The sequence below is a fragment of the Gossypium raimondii genome, chromosome 11 (assembly GCF_025698545.1).
Source record: "Gossypium raimondii isolate GPD5lz chromosome 11, ASM2569854v1, whole genome shotgun sequence".
NCBI classification, from domain to species: Eukaryota; Viridiplantae; Streptophyta; class Magnoliopsida; order Malvales; family Malvaceae; genus Gossypium; species Gossypium raimondii.
In genome coordinates, this window is record NC_068575.1 from 58,232,588 (window position 1) to 58,252,953 (window position 20,366).

The 20,366-nt window shown below is 32.3% G+C and overlaps 3 protein-coding genes across 5 annotated transcripts; all 3 read left to right on the plus strand.

Annotated features, from left to right (window-relative positions):
* The first annotated feature begins 4,160 nt into the window (after positions 1-4,160).
* LOC105802378 (uncharacterized) lies at positions 4,161-7,064 on the plus strand. 3 transcript variants are annotated; one of them, XM_012633976.2, is made up of 7 exons: positions 4,161-4,320; positions 5,155-5,550; positions 5,650-5,731; positions 5,830-5,896; positions 6,073-6,258; positions 6,370-6,427; positions 6,588-7,064. In XM_012633976.2, exons 2-7 carry the CDS (start codon positions 5,229-5,231, stop codon positions 6,743-6,745), a joined length of 873 nt encoding a protein of 290 aa, XP_012489430.1. In that variant the 5' UTR covers positions 4,161-4,320; positions 5,155-5,228; the 3' UTR covers positions 6,746-7,064. The 3 variants fall into 3 exon arrangements, with proteins under 3 accessions (XP_012489430.1, XP_052479042.1, XP_012489429.1); XM_052623082.1 differs by having other exon boundaries at positions 4,170-4,320; positions 5,165-5,550; XM_012633975.2 differs by having other exon boundaries at positions 4,192-4,376.
* A 5,409-nt stretch (positions 7,065-12,473) lies between these two features.
* Positions 12,474-15,920, plus strand: LOC105802377 (protein LONGIFOLIA 2). The gene is made up of 5 exons (XM_012633974.2): positions 12,474-12,986; positions 13,077-13,129; positions 13,215-15,029; positions 15,111-15,234; positions 15,316-15,920. The coding sequence occupies exons 1-5, from the start codon at positions 12,815-12,817 to the stop codon at positions 15,723-15,725; spliced, it is 2,574 nt and encodes an 857-aa protein (XP_012489428.1). The 5' UTR covers positions 12,474-12,814; the 3' UTR covers positions 15,726-15,920.
* Positions 15,921-18,572: 2,652 nt separating this feature from the next.
* LOC105802374 (pentatricopeptide repeat-containing protein At2g42920, chloroplastic) lies at positions 18,573-20,351 on the plus strand. The gene has a single exon (XM_012633972.2). The coding sequence runs from the start codon at positions 18,641-18,643 to the stop codon at positions 20,246-20,248; it is 1,608 nt and encodes a 535-aa protein (XP_012489426.1). The 5' UTR covers positions 18,573-18,640; the 3' UTR covers positions 20,249-20,351.
* Positions 20,352-20,366: the final 15 nt, after the last annotated feature.

Genomic DNA, 20,366 nt, shown 5'->3' on the forward strand with positions numbered 1-20,366 from the left:
AAGCAAATCCAGAGAATCCTGGACGGATAGAAGGGATTGGGGTGCCTTGGTCGATTCTTCTTGGTTTGTTAGCATGGCGTGTTTGGAAAAATAAAAATTTCTTTGTGTGGAATTTTATAGAAACTATTAAGATTTCAGTGAGTTAGGCACACAGTTTAAAAACATGTAGAGGTAATAGTTTAGAGAATGAGGTTTAGGCAAGTATTAGAATGATAGGATTAATTATTTTTAGAACTTTAGGTAGTTAGTTTAATTAAGATTTGTTTTACACTAAATAAGAAATGAATTTTTTTTTATCCCTGTCAACGCCCTAGTTTCGCAGAATATAACTTTGATGTCAGTTTAATCACGATTCCGCTTAAGCATTTTTTCTTTAATTGCTTTTTTTATTCTAAAGAAAACTTCAAATAGCAGCCATTAATCCTTTGTTTCTTCGTATGCTTCAGGATTTTAACTCATATTTGCAGCCTATATAAATATTTAATATTAAAAAGTAAATTAATAAAAATATAAATATTAAAAATTAAATTGATATTATACTTTACAAACTTAAAGAATACATATTATCCAATTGATTCGTGCTCATGCAAATGCAGGTACTTGATAAAAGTAAACTTCCAAGTTGCTTCCAAAGTGAATAACTAAATAAATAAAGAAAAGAAAAAGTGAAAAAAAAAAAAATCATGTAGCTTTCTAGGACTCTCTCTCAAGTCTTGTGAAGATGGTGTCAAAGCTGGTTGGAGGCTCCTGTTTTTTGAAGCTTTTTTTAATGGCTTGACTTTTGTGGTATACCCAATTTAATGCCCATTGATATGCCATTGTCTTGTTGTCAAGTTTGTGTTGATTTTGGTAATTTGTGATTTCGTGTTTCTATTTTCATCACAAGTATTTAATAGTTGTATATTTTTATAAATTTTTTGACATATTTATCTTATTTGTATTATGTTGATGAATTTTTTTTAAATTATACGTATATTAACTATTATTTTAATTATACGAGGCTCGGTAAGAATATAGTATTCAAGATTGAAGCAAATGGTTGTTCTTAAAGACTTGTGCTTAGTGTTGAATGATTATAATGTTGCTTAATGCTTAAAATTATCCATAACCCCTTTCAACTTATAAATAAGAGGATAATATGTTTCAATGTACTTGAACTCACGTCCTTCTATATTGATAACAATACCTATACTAATCGAGGTAAGATCTGACTAATAATAATTTTAATTATACATTGTATGAAAACGATAAATTTAATGAAGTAATGTTATTTATGTTTCCCGGTTGATGCATGAAAAAGCAATTATCTTGGAAGAATTTTTAATTAAGATGGTTGCATTTCTTAGGTTTTGGGTTAAATTATAAACTAAGTTGATTACATATTAAAAGAAAATTAAAGATAAACTCACTTGAAAATGAGCGGTTCTAAACATCTTTCAAACGTCATGCAGGTGGTAAATATGATGTGATAAAAAAGCATGTGGTTTCCATTTATTCCAAGAGAACATCTTTATGTGATGGTGAGAGGCAAAAAGTGGAGTATAATTTATTAAATGAAATGAAAAGAGAGCATGAGTTTGTAATAATCATGGCCAACATGATGTGCACATGATCCTACTAACTTAACTCACCTGCAAAACTCCCTCATTCGCATCTAATTTTATAGATATCTGATGTTGATACGCCTTTATTGATTTTTAAAAATTATACCACAAAAAAATATTATGTGAAATGTAAGGGAGGAGGAATAGAATCCACAGTGGCTAACCAAGTCATCATTTGATATGTGGTCCAAACTCTTGCAGTTCAATTAATGCAAGGTCATGACCATATGTTATTCTCAAACTATGATCATTTGGGGCACGTGGCACTTTTATTATTCGTTAAGTTGTATTTTTTTAATGTAAAGGAATCATCAAAATAACAGTGATTTGGGCGCAATGAAACGCACCTAACGTAACACTAAGGTTATAGCTAGCAGAAGATGTAAAGGGAAAGCTATTAGAGGAGAAAAATGTGGAGGTGTACATCAAATAGAGCTGCGGGAGATGAATATTTTAAAAAAGTTTAGAGAGTTACTAAGAATTTTAAAATTAAAATTAAGAGCGGTCGATTAAGTCTTAATTTAATTGGTATGATTATTATTGTTAAAAATATTGAAATACATTATATTCTTATTTAAAAAAAAACCATCAAAACTTTTTAGGATTTTTGGATGCATTAAGGGCCTTGCCTCGCGTTACCATTTTGCACTAGATGCGGAGGCAAATTTATAAAATTTTGAAAATCGGAACTTAAAATTTTAGTATTAAATAAATTTAAATTAAGTTATTATTTTTTAATAAATACTAAAAGATATTTTTATTCTTAAATAATTATTAATATTTTGAGTTCTATTCAAGAATGGACCATGTATCAATTAAATTTCGACTTAATTAGCATGGTTGTTATTGCAATATTCAAAAGAATGTGAATTTAAGTATCACTTAAGTCTTAGCTTAATTGAAACTATTATTGTTGCAATACTTAAAAGAAATTAAATTTAAATATACTTAAACTCGTATTATCCTTAATTTCAAAGTTTGATGTATAAATAGTAATTGTATAAAGAGGGCGGGGGGGGGAATGCCCTTGCCTCTCCCCTTGCAAAGTTATTGCTTTTTCTTTCTTAAGCAATGAATCTCATCTTTTCCACGTGTCCTTTAGAGTTTCGTTTTGTTTTCCTACCTTGTCTTCAATCCAGTCCCTTCTTCTCTTGGTTTGGATCATCTTTTTCACCTCTTTTTTTTTTTTTTTCTTATATCAACTGACATTGTTTTCCAAAAATTGCAGCAACTTTCTAACCTATTTTGTGTTCAAAGAAATGCACTAGAAACCTTAAAGCTGACCCCTTGAGTTTATATGTTTATCCTCCCTTTTAAGTTTCTAAATTATTTGCAAAGTTGTTTAAATTAGATCAAATCGATAAATCAAATTAATTGAATCGAGAATCAACTAGTATATTAGTCCAAAAGTAGTAATTGAATCGTTTGAATCGCGTGAATCACTTTAAATTATTATTGAACCGTGAATCAAACTGGAAAAAATTGGTTGATCCAATTTTTATGATTTTGTGGACAAATTTCATGTTTAATAAAAATATTAGGTTATGGAACACATACACAGCCAAACTAAATAAAAAATTAATAGAAATTAAAAAAGTAGATTTAAGAAAAAGTAAAACAAAAATGAAGCAAGATATATGGTTTTTCTTTTTTCGTTTGGAATATTAAAATTTTGTTGATCAACCAGTGAAAAGGAAACTATAATATAAAATTTTTAATAACTATTATATAAATTTCGATAAAAGAATAATTGCAAAAGTAGATAAATCCTCAATTCCTCCTTAATAAATATACAATAATAAAGATTTGACTTTGGCCCAAAAGAACTTGTCTTAGGTTTATAGATAGAGTTGTTTATGAGTCGAATTAGATTAAGTAAAAAATTTAGGTTCGTTTTCTAGATTTAGACTTAGTAAAATAGACTTAATATTTTATCCAAGTCTAATCTGGACAAAAAATGTTAAAACTCAAGTCCAACTCAGTTTGCAGAAAAATAGACTTAATATTTTATCCAAGTCTAATCTGGACAAAAAATGTTAAAACTCAAGTCCAACTCAGTTTGCCCATATTGGACTTTTTTATATTATTATTTTTATATAAAAATAAATTTAAAAATACAATACCTCAAATACACTAAAAATATTAAAATAAATATTTTCCAACAAATAAAAAAGAGTTAAATAACATTAAGATAAGTGTAACTTAACAAGCAAATACCTCTGCAATAGTAGCAAAATTAATAATAAAACAAGAGTTATATAATATCCGAATAATAACAACAAAACAATAACGAAATGATAACAAAATAATGAAAAAACAGTGATAAAATAGTAAAAGATAACAATTTTTATTTTTACAAATTCGGACGGGTAAAACATTTTACTCGAGACCAGACCAATTTAAAAAATAGACCTTATTTTTTACTAAACTCATTTTTTAAAGTTATATTTTTATCAACTTTTCAGACGGGCCGACTTGACCTTAGGCAAGTCTATTCATAGGTCGGCAGTCAAGGAAAAGCAAATTTTATTGTTGCATTGGAATTCAAGAACCCAGCCCAATTAAATCCACAACAAACCCCTTTTAGACAAAAATTAGGAGAAACCAATCCTACTGTATCTGGCAAGCAAAAGAACGATTTATAAGATGTCGTTTAAGATTCTTGTCTTCTGTACGAAGTAAAACCATCTCTGACGTCAACAATTATACCCCAAAGGTCGTTTCTCCCTCGCCCTTTTTTCTTTTGCTGCGTAACTAGAGTTCAATTTGATGGTAATTTTCTTTTAATTAGAGCTTAATTATCTCTTCATCTCTTTCCTTGTTTGATTTCATAAAATTTTTGGGTTTCTTTTTTTTTTTTTTTAACCTTCTTCGGTTTAAATTCATTTTTATAATCAAATAGACATTTAAAATATGCTAATTTGCTTGTTTGTTTCTTTGTAGCCTGTGAAAATTCCGTTCTGGTTGTTGTTTATTATTTTTGTTTCCAATCTTTTTGAAGCTTTTTTATATGGCTGTAAGCTTTAAATTCTATGTTTTGCATTAGAGCTGTGGAGTGTAGAACTTTGTTAGCAGATTTATGGATTTGCCATGTTTTCGATGTCGGTTAAGGAATCAAACTTTTAATCATTTTCAAGTTAACGTAGTTGGACAATCGACAAGGTGTAAAAATGGTTTCTCAAGTTTTTAGGCTCCACTGACTTATAATACAAGTATCATCAATAAAAAAGTATAGTTAAAAATGGAATTTGATAGTGGAACTATGATGTTATTTGATAGGTTTTGTGGGTTCATAAAAGAGAAAACTATGATGCTTGTTGGAGATTGTTCCCAACTACGTTTTCTAGACTTCCATTTTTCTTGAAGCATCCGTGCTCTGATATGAGTTTAGGGACCCCTAGTTGTCTGATCCATTGCTTTGATTGATTGATCTGATGATGGAGAAGAAGTTTTAGTTTCAACAGTTAACAGATAGCGCCGAGCTTAAATTTTGTATGTAACATACAATGGCTATGTTATGCTAATAACTAAGTTTCCTTCTTTTTATCAGAATTTTACAGATAGCCTGAATTTCTGTGGAAGTACGATCATTTTATAGAAAAGAAAACCGAGTTTAGGAAAAGGATGGAAAAGCAGCAACCTGGTTCCTCAGACGTTGGTGGTAAATGTCAAACTGATAAGCTTTCTGAGGAAATTGTTCTTGCCAAGAGTGGTCTTGTAAATAGTATCTCGACTCTAACTTTATTGGATGGAAGAAACAGTGAAGAAATTGGTGATTCCGTTTATGCGAATGAGACAAATGATGTTTCTCTTACTATTGTTAAGACTCCTGTTAGTCAATTGAGGAAAAAACTTCTTGTTCTTGATGTGAATGGATTACTTGCTGATATAATCTATCGTTCTCCAAAGAATTACAAAGCAGATGCATACATTGCAGGACGGGCAAGTAAGAAACCTGATCTCAAAAAATTTATTTGCTCGTGTTAATGCCTTTTCATTTACATACTATTTTAAAAGCTAATTGGGAGTTTCTTTCTTTGTTCAGTTTTTAAGAGACCCTTCTGCGATGACTTTTTAAGGTTTTGTTTTGAGAAGTTTGAAGTTGGTATCTGGTCTTCAAGAAACAGGTATTTTTTCAATAAGAAACAAACAATCGATTGCCATTTTTGTTGTGGTTGAACATTGATATATTACTGTTAATTGCTGGATCAATTATGTTTCACAGGAGAAAGTTGGAAAGAGTTGTAGACTTTTTGATGGGAGATATGAAACAAAAATTGCTTTTTTGTTGGGTAATTATAACTTGTTTCCTTTTGCTTTCTGTTAAACTTGCTTTGCTGTACAAGTTTTTGTCTTTTGGTGCGCGTCTGTCCCCCGTATGTTTTCAGGTCATCTTTGTTTTCATATGCAATTAAACTAGAAGAGTTCCAACTCTGAGCCACTTGCTTTATGCGCAATGATTTATCAGGATTCATCTTACTGCACCACAACACGATTCAAAACTCTGGGGAATAGATATAAGCCCTTAGTTTTCAAAGAGTTGAGGAAGCTTTGGAGAAAAAGCGATCCTAATCTTCCATGGGAGAAGGGATATTATAATGAATCAAATACATTGTTGATAGATGATTCTCCTTACAAAGCACTGCTTAATCCCGTAAGTAAATAGGCTTATCTTATTTGCTGTTTGTCCCTAATATTTTCCATTATCCTTTTGAGTAGGTCCTGATTAACGTTCTCCGTTTTCCGTTAATATTTGATCTTGTAGTTGGGTACTGCAATATTTCCTCATCCATTCAAGTTCGACATGGACGATGATTCATTGGGTAAGATGACTTCTGAAATCATTTATAACACTATTAAGTTCCGTAGGTTAATAACTCCTGTTTATCTCCTTGTTCGTTGCTGAAGTTTGTATGTATGGTTTTTATTCTGTTGACTGTCGTGTTAGCCTGCAAGTTTGTAAGTTGGTTTTATTTCTTTCAGGTGTCGGAGGTGAGCTTAGAGTTTATTTGGAAAGATTAGCTTTAGCAGAGAATGTACAGAAATTTTTAGAGCTAAACCCATTTGGCCAGATAGCTATCACTGAAAGCAGCCATGACTGGGGCTTCTACAGCCGGGTTATCGATACTTGTGTTCATTAGCAACTACTACAGGTTAACATCTAGTTTTGATTATATTAATCGAAACAAGACTTAGCCTAACCAAATTACAGGAGACAAGATTTTAGTAAAGGTCTAAGGATGATTTATTTTTATTATTATTTTGATAGTGGAAGAAGGATAGTTGATGCTAGGCTCGAGCTCCTAATTTGATTATATGAACCAACTAAACTAAGCTTCGGGTTTAATAAATTTTTGTCGAGCAATCCTTTCTTATTAGGGAATTGCTTTTTCGAAAATGTTCCATGTAGTTTGACCATAATTTATTCATATACTCAGCCTATGTTGCCCCTTTTTTGTATTTGTTTTTTCATGTGAGATTTTTGGCGGACACATTTAGGCACGAGTATGGAGTAAGTGTACTGTGCCTTACGGTGCTGCATTTTCTATTTTGTTTTTCAATTTCTGTGGCAGTTTGAGAAAAAAATAAAATAAATTTTGGTTTTCACGTGACAAAGAAAAATTATTATAACGGACTTCAGTCTAATAAAGAATTTTAATTAAAACTCATATTATCATTTTAATTAAAATAAAATATTTAAACCAACTAATGTTTTTATAAAAGTTGAAGTATCAAATTATATTAAAATTAAAATATATAGATTAAATCTCAAACTTAAGTGAAATATAGGGATCAAATTAAAATTTAATTATTTTTATAATTTAAAAAGTAGAAGGCTTGAAATTGATATTTACCCTAGTGTTCTCATATCAAAAAAAAAAAAAAAGAAGGAAAAAATGGGCAGATGTCGTATATATGTGGGAGTCTTTTGTTATATATAAAAAAATCATCTGCAGTGGAAATTTTATTTTAAGGTTTTTTTTCAAAAACAATATTTAGGTGAATTAATGACTTTTAGTTTTCCCAAAAATCATTGTAGCATATGGATGTGCTTTTTGGTATTTAAATATTTTTATAATATAAAAAAATAACAATACAAAAAACTTGATATTTTAGAAAATTTTCAGGTTTTATTCATAAAATGTTTCTCTCTTAAAATTTTCTGATAATTTTATATTTTTAATAATAAATATAACTAAAACCGAAGATAAAATATGTTTTAGAACACAAATATGAAAAAGATAAAACAACAAAATTATAAATAAAAAATTGTTGGCAGATTTTAAATGATCAAACATCCACCTAAAACCGATTATAATTTTTGAGTTAATTAACACATTATATATTTTAAAAATTATAAAGCTTGTCAAATAAAAATATGTAATGATTTTTTCTAATAAAATAAAAAGATTTTACTACTGATGTATCAAATTAAATTCATTTTTCAAGCCTTGACAACCTATATATATATGAACTATGAAGTGAGTAAAGGTGCATTTTCATGACTTTTATGTCATCAAAGCAGGCACTGGCATTGACTTTTAAAGCTTTTGAGGTCGGTCCATTGCCCATTCCCTGCCACCACACATCTTATAGTAATCCAGATTACTGCACTTCTTTTTTTACAATTAATTATAATATTTATGTTTGACATTTTATATTTGATTTCACATTTTAAGGTGAATATAATCTTTTGAAAAAATTTAAAATATGTGTATTAAATATATGGATCATTAAGGTACTGTTTATAGTTCGGTTAAAATAAAATTAACCGGTCGAACTGATTTAATTCGGTTAATCAGTTGATCGCCGAATTTATAGTTCAATCGAAGATCGGTTAATAATTTTTTATATTAATCGAAATAAATAATATATATTATATTTTTTGAACTATTAAAAAAATGAACATTAGCCATGTATTTTTTTATATGTTTTATACTTATTTTAACCAAAAGACAAAAATATATAAATTTTGGTTATTTCGGTTCGGTTAATGTATTTGAAAACAAATTTAGTTCGGTTAACGGTTAAAAATTTTTACATTTCGGGTAATTCGATTAATAACTGAATCGACCGTTTGAACACCCGAATCGTATCTAAAATTCACCTACACCCCAACAATATAAAAGGTCATGATTTACAAGAATTACAGTACTGTTATGATGCCCAATTTCAATGAGAAATACGGTAGTGATTTTTCTTCGTTTCTCTTAGACTGAAAGATTAGAGTTTCGTAATCATATGGTAATTAGTATAATCAAATAAGAATATTCAAAGATTCCATGAAGTGAAGAAGGAGCCATTGGATGCTTCTGCAGATTGTTCAGTTGGGAAAATATCTGATTTCCCAACCACTATCTGATTCATCAAGATATGGTAAGCAAATAAATACAGCACATTTTCCCATAAACACACATTTTAACACCACCAAAATAAGCATCGGGTTATATTTATTTTACACTGTATCTAATCTGTAGGACCACACAATATTTGAAGTAGGTCAATTTACGTTTTCTTGGGTGGTAATTCATTCTCACAAAAGATGGACATGTTCTTCCTTAATTAAGCATAAGCATATAGGAAGCTGGGAAGAAAGTATGTATATATTTGTATATAAAGTTTGAAAAATCAGATTATTGGGGTTCGTACATTCAAATCTGGTTAGATCTGTAATCAAAAGCTTATCTTTGATGCACATGATCGATGAAGAAAAAAGGGGGATAAGATGGAATCTTGACTTAACTTCCACCATCACAAATAAACCCTAAACTCTCTCTCCCCCTCCCCCCCCCCCTTTGTTTAAGGTTCACACTACCGAGGCCTCCTTTTATGAAAAGTTAAAACACCTTCAAATGGGAGCATGCATGCATGGACCCACCTCCCTTTTTAAATACATGGTTTGAGAATAAAGGAAGAAATTATTGGAAAGGTTAGAAATCCAATTTTTTTTTTAAATATATAATTGGGAATGAACCGATTTAAAACTGTTGAAAAAGTAAACCCTAACCCTAACCCTTCCCTTGTTTAATGCTCAAACTATGAAACAGCTTAAAATGTCAGCATCAACCCTCCCTTTTCATCTTCTTCAATATTTTTATTTATCAGCTTAGTGGCTGTATAAACTTTTTTTAATGACAGCAATATTTAAGAATGGTATAAGGGAGGGGTTTGGTATAATATTTTGAATTATATATATATTTTTTTACAAAATTAAGCTAAATATATATTATAGAGTTTTATAAAATTAAAAATCTGAAATAATTTTTGACAATGAAATTTAAATTCACTATTTTTTATCCAAAAGAGAGATTAACTCCAATCAATATAAAACGAGACCATATTGCATTAGATAGATCATTATGTAGAGATTGAAGGATTTTATGAGATTGCATGAATGTAACCTTGCCCAAAGCTCTCGATAATGCCATTTTTGCCAAACCACCCGCTACCTTGTTGCCTTCTTTAAAAACATGTATTAAATGAATTGTCCAATCACGTTGGAGATGCTATTTGATGTTATGGATCACAGAAGAACCATACTGCTCATTTCCAGATTCTTAAATTACTTGAATAGCTTCCTTACTGTCTGTCTCAAGCACCACTTTCTTCAGTCCGAGACTCTACGCTATTTGGAGCCCATTGAGGATACCCCAGAGTTCAATCATGAACACCGAGCAACTCCCAATATTTCTTGTGAAGCCTGCAATCCATACCCCAATATTTTAAATTCACTATTAAATAAGCATTCTATAAATCCATAAATTTTTAAAAAAATCATTTCAAATTCAATTTAGGCTTTGTTTTTTATAGTCAAATATAAGATTTATTAATGAACAGCAAACATTGGGAAGTGGTATTGCTTGCATAATCATAGTATGCAATTAAGAAGAAGAAATATATATATAAAAAAAAAAGAGATGGGTAATGGATACATAAAAAGGGATACAAAAACACATGCATCATGTGAGCGAATCACATGAAGGATAGCTACATTTCATAAGACAGGCAAGAAGGACCAATTACAGCAACTAAGCCATATCACTTGCTTCCCCTAAACCTGTATAATTATATTTAAAATTATAATTATGTTTATCCTGGTGCTGTGAAAGAAGGAATTCACACATCCTTGTCGTAAAAAAAGGGGAAGGGATGGTGCCATTATGCCATGCGCCTATAGTTGTGGAACTATTTTTATCCCTATAAATATATAATTAAGTGCTAATTATAGGAAAATGATGACGAAATTGTACTGTATATTATGGAGAGATTGAGGGAGGCAGTCCATTTTGTTAGGTACTCCTAGGTTTTGACAGATCATTCCTCGCATTCATTCCAAGTTGACAAAACTCACATTAAATGATTGTCTATCTACCAGCAATCTTGTCACATGCTATATTTCAATTCTCCTACTAATTTTATCCGTAATTTAATTAACCTACTAATTGGGATAATTTGCAAAGTTTTTATCGGGGATGGATGAGATGTGTAGCTAATGGGATTTGATTTGATGCATTTCTTTTGGGTGAAATATAAATATTGTTATGTGATTTGAGAAATGATTGTACGCATACGTGATTTTATATTACTTTTTAATTATTTAATAACATTTCAGTTATATTTTTAGGTTATCGATTCGTAAATTTTTAATTTGAACATTGACTCGGATCTAAATCTTAAATCCCAAAATTAAACTCTGAATTCAAATCTCAAACTTCAAACATTAAACTCTAATTTTGAATTATAACCCTAAACCCTAAATTAAAAGGTCAAGTTTAAAAATCAAGTTTAGAATCTAAGGTTCGGGATTCAGGATTCTAAAATTCAAATTCAAAAGGATTACTAAAATTATGAATTAATAACATGAAAAAAAAACTAAAATATAATTAAATAAATAGAGAAGGATATAAAATGATGTGTGGCCTCTATTTCAAACAAAAATTTCTCTGGATTTGATTGGTTTTTAGTATGGAAATTTGGGTGCAATAGGTGGCTTGGACGGTCAAAATGATAATAAATAATAACTTTAATTTATATTTGTTATTAATTAATCTCAATGATTGAAGGATCAAAATCTAAGTAGGGAATCGAAGTTAAAGGGGGAGGGGGTGGAAGAGAATGATTCAAGAAAGGTGGGATTTATATGAATGAATTATTTTTATCCAGTACATAAAATGCACTTTTTTTTTCTTCCGCGACAGACTCCACATGGTCATGGGAGAAACCATCGGACCGAGCACATTATTTTGTCCACATGCAATCTGACCCACCCACCCATTCACAACTATCACATCTCTATCTGCCTGCATTTTCAAAAATAAATTTATATTATATCATGAAAACAAATAATATAAACATTTATATAAATTTTAAAAAAAATTAAAATATGAAAAAAATGAAATACTGACAACCTTTTAACACTATCATTTAATATTATACTTAGATTTATTTTATGATTTTTTTATGAAATATGAATTATATATATTTTGATAAACGATGATAATGGTTAGACTAAAATTAATTTTGAAAATGAATTGTATTTCGGATCAAAATCATGTTTAATATTAAAGAATATTTTTTTATAATATAAATAGTATTAAAAAAATTAACTTTTAACTATAAGTTAAATTAAAAATAAAATTGGTCTGATTTTGATTTAAATAATAATAATTTTTTGAAATTGACAAATTGAATAATTTTTTTTATTTTCCTGATTTTCTTTTTGGGGGCGAGTTCCTGATCCTAGTTGGCAGTACAACCTTTCATTCTTCTTGCAGAATTTCACAGTGCATTGCCTGCATATATAGTAGACTAGCATCCCTCTCCCTCTTGTTAAATATTCAAAAAATCTTAGCTGCCATTTTCCTAGAGAGAGCCAAAAGCCAAGTGTTTTTTTTTTTTTTTTTGGGTTTTGGGTTTTTGGGTCCCATATTCCGGTTTAATTGTTTTTGTTCCTTCTCGACTTTGTGGCAGAAGATATTGTCTGCCATTGTTGTGTGAAGCCCAAGGAATAAACGTTTTTATCTCATTGCAAATGGGAAGAATTAGAATCGTGGGGTTCCTTCAGTTCCTCTCTTTTTATCTTTAAATCTGTGCCTCCCCCTCTGAATATTCTCTGAATTCTCACCAGGACAAAGATATAAAACGTCTGCATTCAGATTTCACAATCCCGATATATACCCCATGGACAAGAGTTGATATGGTTTCTGGCAATGCATGGTAAATGTTGTAGAGATAAAGTGAAGATGTCGGCAAAGTTTATGTATCCATTGTCAGATGAAAACCCAGATCTGCAGAAGCAGATTGGGTGCATGAATGGTCTCTTCCACCATTTCCTTGGTAGCCGACGCTTTGCCACCCCATCCCACAAATGCCTTCCACCTGGTAATTTACCTCTCTGCTCTTACTGCTTAATTAATTTCAGTACAAGTTCTTTTAACATTTTACTCAATTTTGCTTCTGCAATTACTATAGGTTCAATTGGCAAGCATGGAACAGAGGCAAAGATTGCTTCACAAAGAATAAAGGTAAGGAATTGTCTAGTCAGCTGTTATGGTGTGGGAATTGACCCGAACAAAATTAAAGCTAACTTAACTTGATTTACGGCTGCAGGAAAATAATCTGAAAAAGACTGCGAAAGAGAATCAAAGGTTGTCGTTTGAATCACCCCGAACCTCGTCGTCCTCTTACTCATCTGCTGACTGCACCAAAGCATCTCGACTCGATCAGCATCGGTCTTCGTCGAGCCAAACCAGCTTTCCTGAAATCCCAAAGCAGGAAATATCCAATGAGCAATCGACGGTTTCTTTGCAGTCATGCCAACATTCAGTTAACCTCAGAAATGTGGTTAAAGACTGCATCTACAGAGAAGCCCGGGGATTATCGGTTAAAACCGGGATGAAAGCGGATGCAGGGCAGCACCAGACCTTGAAGTACATAGATTCCCCGAGGCCTTCGCAGTCACCGAAACCTGCAATGACAAGGAAAATCAATCTAGAAGTGCCTAGAACGGCCAATGGACGCAATGATGGTTCGCTCACTTTCGTGGCAAAGGATGCTCGCCGTTTCTCTTATGACGGGAGGGGGTCGCATGATGCAGTTAAAGTTAAGCTCAAAGATCAGCCAAGGCTGTCACTAGATAGTAGGGAAATCTCCATGAAACGTTCAACCAACCATATGAACTGCAATGAAATGAGAAGCCAACAACAAGAACCTGGGAGCGGCAAAGGACCATCTAGCATTGTAGCCAAGTTGATGGGGCTGGAAATATTGAAAGACGATCTCCCTTCATTCTCATTGAGAATCGATGAGAATTCAAAAAATCGGGTTTCTTGTTCTCCAAGAAATTCAAAGATGGAACCCAGCTCACCCGATTTGACAAATGCAGACTCGAAGAAATCTATTGCAACTAGATGTTCGAATGAACCAGCCCCATGGAAGCATATGGATGGAAGCATAGTTCAAACATCGGCTTCGAAATGTCGAGAAACTCTGCCTAAATCCCCGAACTCCTCTCTAACTGTTTATGGTGAGATTGAGAAACGGCTGGCAGAACTCGAGTTCCAAAAGTCAGGAAAGGATCTCAGAGCCCTTAAGCAAATACTTGAAGCAATGCAGAAGTCTAAACAGATGGTGGGGACCAGAAAAGATGACCAAGCTTCAATTTTTGTATCTCAAGCGAACAGCGTCCTTGGTCACAGCTCAGAAGCACCAAACTTGAGAAAGCTACAAAGTAGCAATTCAGTTTCAGCCATAGTTAAGGGAACTAGTTCTCCGACACGCCTTAAATCCGCGGTCAAGATTACTAAACCAGCAAACTGCATCGAAAATGCCAGCAATTCTAGTTCATCAGTGGTTGCAACAAGCAGTTTAAGCAGAATCCGCACACGGAGTAGCCCTGCCGAAGTCGGAAATGAAAAGGTTGACAAGCGACCATATAAAGAATTAACTCTAAGGCCTAATTCTCCTAAACATCCTTCCGGCCGACCCCAACCGAGCACGACTCCCAGAACTCTAACATTAAACCAAACTTCAAAAGAGCTGTCGCCTATTGCTGGAGAAAACCCGAAGCTGGCAATGAGCTCAGAGACCACATGCCTTAAGAAGAAGCTTGAATTGGAAAAAAAACCTCGTCGCACTCGTCCAGCATCAGAGCAGAGCAGAAGCAGAAGGCAATCAAGCAGAATACAAGCAGAATCAGGCTTGCCGCATTGGATGTCCAGGGATAAATCCCACGATTTGCAACGACGCGATGATCAAACAAGTGATATCAGTAGTGACATGACAGATTTAAGCCACCAAGGGGATGCTTGTTCAATGCAATTCAAGAGCAATTCGAGTGCAGCCACTTACGGTGACATTGAAGTCACAAGCATGAATAGATCTCACAACGGATCAGTCTCCCAAAAACAAGAAAAGAATCATAAAGTAAGTGTTCTACCTTCCAATCATTTCATTCATATAATATTTTGATCATCTTTTAAAACAGCTTACATTTCTATCATTCAGATTTCAACAACAGAACCTCCGAATACAATTATGGAACAACCAAGTCCAGTCTCGGTTCTAGATGCCACATTTTACGGAGACGAATCACCATCTCCTGTGAAGAAAAAATCAAATCCTTTTGAAGGTGAGAAGCTCTTATATCCTTTATGCATTGGACTAATTAAACATATCTATTCGAATCTGGCTAACATAGTGCTTATGACAGATTATGAGGGTCTTATTGCTGATGAAGCAGAATGGAGTCTGAACCACAAACAGCTTACATTCGATGAGGTTAATGAAATTCGTGTGAGGAAGTTAGTGAAGGAAAGCTCTGAGACAGACAAGCCATGTGTGGTGGAGGATAGAAAACCAAAGAGACAGGATGTGGTAAGAGATTCATGTTTGGACATTGATAAACTACAAACAGTATCAAGTACAAGGTTGGATGATGAGATTAACAGTGTGCAAAGCATCTTAATGAGAGATTTGAAGGTTGGAGCAATGGATTGGAGCAAGTGCAAGAGTGAAATTCCATGGGTTGTGTTGGATGTTGAGAGGTTGATCTTCAAAGACTTGATATGTGAAATTATCAGTGGTGAAGCAGCAAATTATAGGCGACTGTTTGTGAAGTAGGATTTCTATTAATGTATTAATGTTTCAGAAAAGAGGGTGGTGGTAGGTAGTTTACTTCATAATTTCTTTTCTTCTTTGGGGTTATAGTTTCAAATAAAGCTTGAATGAAACTTACCTTGTAAATTTTAAAAAACATAGCCTGTGAAATACGTGTAAACTGCAATGTTATATATATACAAACATGTATTCTCTCGATTTGGCTGTGCATAATATGTAGTATCTCCATCAAGCATACCCACATAACATTGACTTGAGGGATGAGGAGGAGATGGAGACGGTACTCACAATGGAGGATGTGTAGAGAGTCGTATGCGGAGGTTTCTAATTTTTTTTAGAAGAGAGGGTGTGATGGAGAGACATAGAATCTTTTAAATGAAGGGGATTTTCTCTTAACTTTGGGTCTACACACACGTATACACGTGTACAGCTCAAATCCCATTTTAGTTGGCCGCTTGAGAGTGTGAGCCATGAAAGGAAGAACTCAACATCTATCTTTGATGAAGTATATTACAAGAATTTCACGTGGTATGTGTATGATGCTCAATCTTGATAAAACGGTGAGTAATAAAATTGTGTTATGATAAAATAGTGATAGCAAATTTTTTTAACATATTATATTCTCAATTACTAACAATGAAGTAATTCAAGTCTCATGAATTTGTTGAAGTATTGAAATATTTAAAATGAATTCCTGTTTTCAACAATTAAATTTAATTAAGAACAAAGGAATGTAGTTCAAATAGCTTGATTCATGGAAGGGCTTTCAGGTTAGGGAAATTAGCGTAGTTTTGTCCATCCAACTAGTGGTGCAGTGTTGAAAGATTAACTTGTTTATGAATTCCTGTTATCCGTTTAGCTCTGAAAAAGTACGTTCGAATATTAAATTCGAAAAATGGGTTTGAGCAAAAAAAGTAGGCCCGTTTAAAATATGAGTCGAGCTCAGGCTTGAATATTCAAGGCCCGAGCCCGTTTTTAAGCTTATAATATTTTATATTATGTTATTTTTATATATTATGTAATTTAGAATACATTAAAAAAATAAACTTATACTAAATATATAATACTATTCTAATATAAACATTAAAATAATATTAAGCTGACTATATAAAATCTTTTGATAAATAAAAAATATTAAATATTAAAATAAATATTTTAAAAAAAATAATATGGGCGAACTTAAAATTGGCTTGAGTTAGTTTTTTGTAAATATGAGTAGGTTTGGGCCAAATTTTAGGCCCATATTTTAAGTTAGGCCAGGTTTGGATAAACATAAAATATGTTAATATCATGTTTAGGCCCGACCCGACCCATGAACACCTCTAATTGATTTTAGGTGCCACATTAAAATCTCGTAGAATCCCTTCCTTCCATTTTTATGAAAAAAAGGTTAAAAAATCTTTTACTAATAAATGATATATATATTAACATTAATCTCATCATAGGTTTTTATTATATATGTTTTTTTTGATACAATGTCTAGACGTACTCATAGTCCCTTTTCAACCCTAAAATAGGAGGATAATACGTTTTAGCACATTCAAACTCACATATTCCTGCACTGGCAACAATGCCGATGCCAATCGAGCTAAGACTATAAATGATAATTTTTTGAACATGATTAAAAACTACATAAATGAGTGGGCTAAGAGTAGATTTTATTTCTTTAAGAAATAAATAAATACTCAAACAACAATTTATGGGTGTTTGATATGATGGAAAGTTAACACTTTTCAAGAAATTTAATTGGTTGGAACATAATTTTAATGTTTGGTATGTAAAATTAATTCCTTTTCCTTGAAATGTAACATTTAAGCAATGGAAAGTAATTCACACGAAAGTTAGTTTCCGTATAAATGGAAAGTAAAAAGAATTTGTTAGGATGAAATTAGCTATTCTTTTATTTCATTTAAGGTATTAATTAAGTCATTTAATCGAATCACATAAATTAGTGATTTAACCGATTCTGAAAACTTTACTTAGAGTATATTTTATCTTCAAATTTTATTTTATAATTTGATATAAATAAATAATCAATCTAACACAAAACGTAAGTGTACCATACTAATATTTTTATTAACATAAACACTTAACCTCACTTTAATTATATTTATTAAATTATTTCGTGTGACTAAATTATTACTTACCACATAGATTATTAATAAAAATAATTAACATATTCATTAATTATATTTACTTGAATAAAGATTAAAGGTATCAAATTATTTCTATCCTATCTCCATAATTTATTTAAGAGTTAATTGCATGAGACATCCAAGTTATGATTTTAAATTAATTTTAAATTTTAAATCATTTTAATTACGTTTTAAATTATTGAGGTCATATCAATTAGGTCATTTTGTTATTAAAATCGTTAATTTAATTATTATATAACATATCAAATTTCACGTGACATAATCGAAAATGAAAATTAAAAAATGAATATTTTAAAGATATTAATTTTGAGATTTTTAAAATTTGTACGGAAGTTTTATTATGCAACAACGTTAAATTAATGCAAAATTATGTCACATAATATTTGGCATATATTTTAACACATAAAAATAGGAAGATGGGGCATACCATAAAGAAAACTTCCTTCACCAATTAGATAGATCAAGAAAATAGCGGCAGTAGCTACAAAAGGGTTTGGAGCTGGTTATGCAATAGCTAAATTAATGGTTTTAATAATGAGATGACTTAATTGATATCACCTTGATAGATTAAGGATGTAATTAGAATAATTTGAAGTTTAAAGATTAATTTAAAATGAAGTCTAAGTTTGGGGATGTTTGATGGAAATAATCCTTGATTAAAAAAAAACAATCAGCCCTATGCGTAGAACCTGTGCTCTTTCCTCTTTGTGGATAACATACAGAGTGTAAGAAAGCAGAAAACAAGCAGCAGAATAAAAATCGATGCTTCAAAGTTTTTCCTGCCTAAAACCGTTTCCAAATTCCATAACCAAGTTCATATCAGATCAGCCATGCCTCTCCTTACTAGAAACCAAGTGCACCACCATGAACGACCTCAAAAAAATCCATGCCCAACTCATCAAAACTGGTCTTTTCAATGACATTATAGCAGCTAGCCGTGTCTTGGCCTTCTCTGCATCTCCAGCAGGCGACATCAACTATGCTTGCTCCGTCTTCACTCGAATCCAAAACCCAAATCTCTTTGCTTGGAACGTCATCATTAGAGGCTTCTCTCGAAGCTCTAACCCGCAAATTGCCATCTCTCTTTTCATTGACATGTTGGTTTATTCGTCTGTGGAACCAGGAAGGTTAACTTATCCTTCTGTGTTTAAGGCATATGCTCAACTTGGTCTGGCTTCTGATGGGAGACAGCTTCACGGGAGAGTTATAAAACAGGGTCTTGACTGTGATCAATTTATACGAAACACAATGGTTTACATGTATGCGAATTGTGGGCTTTTGAGTGAAGCTTGGCGAATGTTTGATGAAGAAGAAATGGAATTAGACGTTGTCGCCTGGAATTCCATGGTTATGGGGCTTGCTAAATGTGGAGAGATTGATGAGTCCAGGAGACTGTTCGATAAAATGGCGACGAGAAACACTGTTTCATGGAATTCAATGATTAGTGGTTATGTTAGGAATGGTAAGTTTTTGGAAGCATTGGACCTGTTTCAAGAGATGCAAGGAGAGAATGTTCGGCCTAGTGAGTTCACAATGGTCAGTTTGCTAAATGCTTGTGCTTGCTTGGGAGCAATTACACAAGGAAAATGGGTACATGATTATGTACTGAGCCAAAACTTTGAGTTGAATGTCATTCTTGTTACTGCAATTATAGACATGTATTGCAAGTGTGGGGATGTTGAAAAGGCTCTACAAGTTTTCAGAACGTATCCCAAGGGAGGATTGTCATGTTGGAACGCCATGATCTTAGGCCTAGCTACAAATGGATGTGAACAAGAAGCGATTCGATTGTTTTCTAAGCTAGAGTCTTCAAGTCTTGAACCGGATTATGTCAGTTTCATTGGTGTTCTAATGGCTTGTAATCATGGAGGGATGGTGGATAGAGCAAGGCAATACTTCTCATTGATGACTGAAAAATACAAAATCAAGCCATCCATTAAGCACTACAGTTGCATGGTTGATGTGCTAGGTAATGCTGGGTTCCTTGAAGAGGCAGAACAGTTAATAACAAGTATGCCCATTAATGGAGATGCCATTATATGGGGGTCTTTGCTCTCAGCTTGTAGGAAGCATGGAAATGTTGAGATAGCAAAAAGGGCAGTTAAACATGTTATTGAACTTGATCCAGATGAAAGCTCTGGATATGTACTTATGTCTAATGTTTATGCTGCAAATAAGCAATTCGAGGAAGCCATCAAGCAAAGGCTTTTAGTAAAAGAGAAGCAATTAGAGAAAGAACCAGGGTGTAGTCTTATTGAAGTTAATGGTGAAGTTCATGAGTTTGTTTCTGGTGGAAGGCTGCACCCTCAAGCAAAGGAGATATACCCTGTTTTGAATGAGTTGAAACTCATTTTACAATACAAGGAATGAACGAGCTTCAAACTCAGGACTCGGTCATTATATTTGGTGCTTTTTCTTGTAGGATTATGCTTATATCTTGGATCAAAAAATGGCAATAGTTCCATTCCGTTAATTGGTGCTGCAGACA

Excerpts from the sequence above, each read along its gene's own strand:
- LOC105802378 (XM_012633976.2), top strand. The coding sequence starts at position 5,229 with ATGGAAAAGCAGCAACCTGGTTCCTCAGACGTTGGTGGTAAATGTCAA. Across the intron at positions 5,897-6,072 it reads AAAAATTGCTTTTTTGTTGG|GATTCATCTTACTGCACCAC; the intron begins GTAATTATAACT and ends ATGATTTATCAG. Across the intron at positions 6,428-6,587 it reads CATGGACGATGATTCATTGG|GTGTCGGAGGTGAGCTTAGA; the intron begins GTAAGATGACTT and ends TATTTCTTTCAG.
- LOC105802377 (XM_012633974.2), top strand. The coding sequence starts at position 12,815 with ATGCATGGTAAATGTTGTAGAGATAAAGTGAAGATGTCGGCAAAGTTT. Across the intron at positions 12,987-13,076 it reads CCACAAATGCCTTCCACCTG|GTTCAATTGGCAAGCATGGA; the intron begins GTAATTTACCTC and ends CAATTACTATAG. Across the intron at positions 15,030-15,110 it reads AACAAGAAAAGAATCATAAA|ATTTCAACAACAGAACCTCC; the intron begins GTAAGTGTTCTA and ends TCTATCATTCAG.
- LOC105802374 (XM_012633972.2), top strand. The coding sequence starts at position 18,641 with ATGCTTCAAAGTTTTTCCTGCCTAAAACCGTTTCCAAATTCCATAACC.